This window comes from Carassius auratus, chromosome 31, assembly GCF_003368295.1.
Source record: "Carassius auratus strain Wakin chromosome 31, ASM336829v1, whole genome shotgun sequence".
In the NCBI taxonomy this organism is placed as follows: domain Eukaryota; kingdom Metazoa; phylum Chordata; class Actinopteri; order Cypriniformes; family Cyprinidae; genus Carassius; species Carassius auratus.
The window spans coordinates 4,808,686-4,815,090 of record NC_039273.1 but is presented as its reverse complement, the minus strand read 5'-3'; the positions used below and the strand labels follow the sequence as shown (position 1 = coordinate 4,815,090).

At 39.1% G+C, this 6,405-nt stretch overlaps 1 protein-coding gene across 1 annotated transcript; it reads right to left on the bottom strand.

Annotated features, from left to right (window-relative positions):
- Positions 1–4,029: 4,029 nt before the first annotated feature.
- LOC113051092 (retinoic acid receptor responder protein 3-like) lies at positions 4,030–5,812 on the bottom strand. The gene is made up of 4 exons (XM_026214703.1): positions 5,723–5,812; positions 5,232–5,352; positions 4,670–4,968; positions 4,030–4,569 (listed from the first exon to the last, which is right to left on the bottom strand). The coding sequence occupies exons 1-4, from the start codon at positions 5,738–5,740 to the stop codon at positions 4,495–4,497; spliced, it is 513 nt and encodes a 170-aa protein (XP_026070488.1). The 5' UTR covers positions 5,741–5,812; the 3' UTR covers positions 4,030–4,494.
- Positions 5,813–6,405: the final 593 nt, after the last annotated feature.

The following is a 6,405-nucleotide window of genomic DNA, read 5'->3' as shown; positions in this document are numbered from 1 at the left end:
CCATTTCTCGATGTGTGCGCATTTATTTATTTATTTATTTCTTCTGCTGTGGTAAATAGCTTCTTGGGGAGAGAGCCAATTTTGCCTAATGGGCAAGTTTCCATAAGGTGGGTCAGAACATTGATAGCAAGGCTGATGAGTTGGCAGGAAAGGTGAGTGCTCTCATTCGACAAGCCTCTCATTATAAGGCTCCCTCAAGAGAGGATGTTGATGCTTCTTGTGAGGAAGGACGAAACGTTGGGATGCGAGTACTTTTTGATGACTGTCAAAGTTTACATTATCCTTTAATGACACTCGTCTCTGCATCTTATTTGTCAAGATGTATATGTGTTGTGTTTGATGTGGGTTTGAGCTTCTGCTTTGTCATCAAAATAGGCTATACCAATGGTATGAACCTCGGAGAAAGCATTATTTTCTTTTGTGGAATACAAAGGGAGTGGAGGATTGTGCAGCATTTCCAATTCAACTCAAATTGCCTTCTTAAATTCCAGATCAGGTGTTCGATTTTGAATTGCGGAAGCAAACATGATGCAGGACTGCAATTTGAATTTTGAATGCAAGAGAATAGAATTAGAATCAGAAAGACAAACTTTGAATGTTGGCTTGAAGAAGGCTGGTTTGAAAAGCCTTGAACATTGGAAGATTATAGGCTGTAGAGAGACAGATATACACTACACACAGAGAGAAATAGAAAGAAAGATGATAGAAAAAGTTAGATAGAGAGATGTAGAAAAAATATTTTGTCAGATTTAGCAACAATAACATTATTAATTATATATATATTTACATTTGTGTGTGTATGCATTATTTACATTTAAACCTTAAAAAAGCTATTATTATTTTTCTACATAAAAATACTACTATAAAGATATCCCAGCTTTTTAGCTTAATGTGCAAATTTTTTATAATTTATTTTATTTTATATATATATATATATATATATATATATATATATATATATATATTAGGGGTGTAACGATACGCAAATTCGTATTGAACCGTTCAGTACGACGCTTTCGGTTCGGTACGCGGTACGCATTATGTATACCGAACGGTTCGTTGGAGTAATTAATTATATTTGAAAAAAAAAGAGAGAGAAAGAAATATAATGATATGCGTTCAACAAGGTAGCCCAATAACCCAAACAACGTAACAGGCAACGCCCCTGACACTCCCGAAGAAGAAAAAAACACCATCTTATATGTTTATGTTAGGCTACTCAGCAGGCGCTCGCTCACTCAGTACGCGCTGAAGGCTCGTTGCAAAATAGCCAATGCGTTTAACAGACTAGAAATGAGAAGATCCTCCAATAACCAACAGGTCTGGTGTTTGGGTGCACTTTGGATTTCCTTTAAGCTATAATGGTGATGGCAAGAGAGTGGTGGATAAAAAAACAACGGTATGTCGCATCTGCAACATGACAGGGTACACCAGCGGGATTACAAAAAAAAAAAAAAAAAACCAGCGGGAATATCTGGGATATATGCGTCAGTACTATCTGGGAAAAGACGAAAAAAAGGAGAAACATGCACGCAGCAAACTATCCCTGCAGCATTTAGACACTATAGCTTACAGGGAATCCAACCCAAACACCAGACCTGTTGGTTATTTTAGGATCTTATATTTCTGGTCTGTTAAATGCATTAGACATTTTGCAACGAGCCTTCAGCGCGTGCTGAGTGAGCGAGCGCCTTAGGGGCCGTTCACATATCGTGCCTAAAAACGCATGGAAAACGCTAAGCGCGTCTTTCTCCTCCTTTCCAAAGCGCTCGGGCAGAAGCGCTCATGAGGCGTCTGTCTTTGCTAAGCAACAATGACGTGCTCTCTCCATGAGACGCGGAAATTTTAGCGAAGGATAAATGGATTTGCAGCTCTAAAAATCGCTTGCAGTAGTTCTGCTACTGAATTTATTTCAAAATTGCAATCCATATACAACTATGATCAGCTGTTCCTTCATCTTGGCTGAGCTCTCAACGTTGTTACGGGAAAGGATGAAGCTGATTGGTTGGTTCTTGTCACATGACCCGCGGTGCGCTTGCGGCATTCTGAAAAGTTGAGATGTTTTTACATTTTGCTGTATCTAAAACGTATCGAACCGAACCGAACCGTGACATCAGTGTATCGTATCGAACCGAACCGTGAATTTTGTGAACCGTTACACCCCTAATATATATATATATGCACAAACACACACACACACAACTCCAATCTATCATACAACCTTTAAAACCTTTATATCTACAGTATTTCTGTCTGATTGCTTTATTTGAAGAACAAATTGAAATTTAAATGATTTACTCTCAAATCACTTGGCCCACAAGATACATGAGAAATAATGGTGAAATTATATTATATTATTTTTAGATCTTCACCTATAATGACTTCAAATGGTGCTCACTCCGGCTCAATTATATCTAAAATGGTATTGTTAGATCTGCTGAGGAGCACAACAGATCGAACAAGGACACCGAATCAAACCCTTTCCACTCGTGCCCCACTTCTGCTCTGCATAATGCAAGCGTCGCATGTACTGCAGAATGTACTTGATCTGTATTCGTTACCACAATCACCGTCAAGTCCCTCAACAGGCAACACAGCACAATTCATCTTCCAAAGCAATAAAGGGTACGGCACCCACCGAAGGCCAGAGGCTTATTCAAACTCTCCAAGCCCTCTGAGTCTGGTGGAACCTTCTAGAACAGATGCTCCTCACTAATTATGTGTTGTAGTGCAGTACCCAAATGCCCACTACTGCCTTCTTGAGAGAGACCTGGTCATCCATGTCTCATATGTTGTCTCCAGTTACTGGAGGGCAATCCCCTCCATCTGTGTGGGCAGGGGCGGACTGGCCAACTGTGTGATCTGGAGAATCACAGAACGGCCGGTACTCCTAGATGTACCCGGCCCACCACCCGCCACGCACGCAGACATCACTTGCCCCCCACTAATCTGTTTCACACTCCAGTACTGTAGGTGGCACCAATGGGCCTTTAAGTTGGATGCCAGCTGCACTGGCCATGGCCACCAAGTAAGGAGAAGAAGAAGTTAAAGAGTAGGAAGAAACCAACAGCAAAGAAATTAGATACGGAGCCCCGCACATGACATGCAAGAAAAAAATTAATAAATTGTGCGCACAATTTACTAATTCGTTCCCTCAGTATACTAAGACGTGTACACAATTACTATTGCGTTCCCTCGATTTGCTAAATCGTGCGCACAATTAATAAATCGAGTGAACAAAATAGTAAATCGAGGTAGTGCAATAGTAATCGTGTACACGTTTTAGTACATTGAGTGAACGAATAAGTAAATCGTGCACACAATTTAACCTTATATTTTTTCATGCATGTCATGTGCGTAGATAGAAAAGCATAGAAACAAGCAAACAATATGCATAACGCGACCACCGGTAAAAAACGAAAAGATAAGGATGGGGCTGAGAAGGTGAGAGAGAAAAAAAATTAACTGAAATATTTAGCAGCATAGTCAGCAGCAGCACCTCGCAGTTAAATATTAGCAGCAGTGAAGAAGTGAGCCAGACAGTTATGCAGCAAGATGCCATCATTTGGATGGGGCTGACACTCCAGCTCAACATCTAGTCAACATCAGTGCTATTGCTGTAATTTGGATGGTATCATGAGCCACAATTAAAGTCTTGTGACACTCATGCCAGGCGTTATTATTGTTGCTGTCGAGTTTACGCGCGCCGATTGCTTTGGTCCGGGCCTAGTCAAAGTCTAGGGCCGTTTTTTTAGTCCCAGTCCGTACCTGCCTTCAGCTGATTAATAATTAGCAAATCTCATGTTTTTGGTTACAATATATGTTTTTAGTTACAAAAAACCTCCAGAAAACGTTATTTGAACATTATTTGGACCCCCAAAAAATAATAATTAAAATGGAAACCATATGCTGGCATTAGGGGAATGTTCTGTGTTTGCTGGGAGTTGGCTATTTAAAAAAAGATGAACTCTCAGATATTTCCCAGATGTTCTGTTGCAATAGACAATGCATTAGCACAGGAAAGAAATCTGCACTTTTCAAGCAATTTAATGGTGTCTTTGTAACTGTGGTGTAAAACTGGTAATATGAGTAATAGTGCCATATTAGTTAGAAATGTGAAAAGGACAGTCAGAAACATGTGAACAGCTTTACTAAACATTCAATGTACATTTTAACTATATATTTGCTGAAAAATATCAGGTGTAAGATGGTTTAATATGGTCTTCCTGCATAACCAAGCTGGTGTCCTGAACCCAAAACCATTTTAAAACCAGCCATCAGACCAGCTTGACAAGGCCAGGAGACCAAAAAAGACCTGCAGGTACACTGAAGAAACCACTAATCTATATACTATTACAGATTACTGTGAAGAACCCTTTCCCATGACATCAAACAGGAATCTTAACTGATTTAATGAGTGTGTGAGAAACATCCTTAATCAAACATAATATATATTATTATTGTGATAATCTGTAGTTCTTGGTATTCAGTAGGTTACCTCGATGGCTCAAGGAAGCTAAATAATTCTGTAGACTCCACACATTCCTTGTTTTTGGGCTTCCCTGGAATCTGTTAAAACAAAGGAATCAACATCATGTCCGAATAGTGTAAATAAGATGTACAGAATGTCTATACTGTTCAGTTATAGCTTCCTTTTTCATGAACTCACCTGATTGCACATAGCTTTACCGGAGCGGACAAATGTGGCAAAGTGCTCACAATTGTGTGTGAAGAGTTTGTAAGTATACACTTTGTCCAGTAAAGCATCTCGTCGTTTTCTAATTTCATACACAGGTGAAGGCTCGAGATCGTGCTGGTTATTGCTCACTGAAACACAAGCTCCCTTTGGTACGTTAACTTCAGACAGAAGCTGACGACTTATCTTAGTTTCTCCAATCATTAGATCACCACAAAAAGGGAAGATAGTCTGCAGACAATTTCTAAACTTACTCATCGCCTGGGATTCATCTGGAAAAAGCAAATTTGGTATGAGACAGTTTGAAACACATTTTAATATATATGTATGGATACATATAATTGTAATTATTTTTTAATAGGCATTTAACAAACAAAAAAAAAAAATCACATGTTAACAATTTTGTCTTATTTATTGGGGTTAACTCTCTCAGTGTAATCTGACTTGTATAGTAGTCTATAATATTGTGTTGTATAGCATGATTACATCATTATAGAAATAGTATTAATAATAAGGTGAACGTTCTCGTGCTTACCGGCAACCGAGAAGTGAATGATGTATCCATCTCCGTCGAACACGCCCCAGTGTGAGTAGCCAATGGGGTACGTGAACTCTATCAAATCTCCGAATTGCGCGGTGGATACAACCTGCTCAACCTGTGCATGATATTTTTAGTCTGTCAAGATTACACCCGTTTACAGCTGTTACAGGTTTTAGAACAAGTTTGACCACATAATACGGCTGCATTCTTTAAGAACGTTACTGATAACCGATTTATAATCACTTTTCTAACAAAGTAATGATTCACAGATGATAGCTAATCCTAAAGGCCTTTTATAAAACACTATTCTAATAAACTATAGTAACAAAATAGAACACATTCTAAGATATATCTAATAGATACCCGTTCGAATTTACAGTCTTAACTTCAACGTGACATGATACAGATTGTTTATAGGCTATATTGACATATTAATTTCTGTAATCTACGCATCAAGTTAATTCTGTATATATTAATAACCTTACCTGTTCTTTGTAGTCCATCTCTCATGTCGTTTAGTCGTTAAGAGCAGAAACTATACGCAAAAGGATTAAAAAGACTCTGCCACGCCCCGTAGGCGTGGTCATGCAACCAGCAGGAGGACTTGTTTGTGAAAACATTCTCCTTTTCAGCGTTTTAGGTACTCCACCTTCACATCTCCTGCCACTTCTGGGAGGTTATTTTTAATTCTACTGAATGCATTTAGGATCTTGACTTTAAATATGTCCATAATACTTATCTGTATAGTTATTGTACATATTATAGAACTTGTATATTCTGTACTTGCTGCTTATTGCACTTCTGGTTAGATGCTAACTGCATTTCGTTGCCTTGTACCTACATGTGCAGTGACAATAAAGTTGAATCTAATCTAATCTAATCTAAAGTTAGAAATGAATATCCTGTAACCTTTAATGTTGGCTGTCTTGTGACAGCACTATAAACATCCACTTTATTACAGTATTACCATGATGAATGATTGACAGGGGCGGACTGGCCATCTGTGTGATTTGGAGAATCACAGAACGGCCGGTACTCCTAGATGTACCCGGCCCACCACCCACCACGCACGCAGACATCACCTGCCCCCCACTAATCTGTTTCACACTCCAGTACTGTAGGTGGCACCAATGGGCCTTTAAGTTGGATGCCAGCTGCACTGGCCATG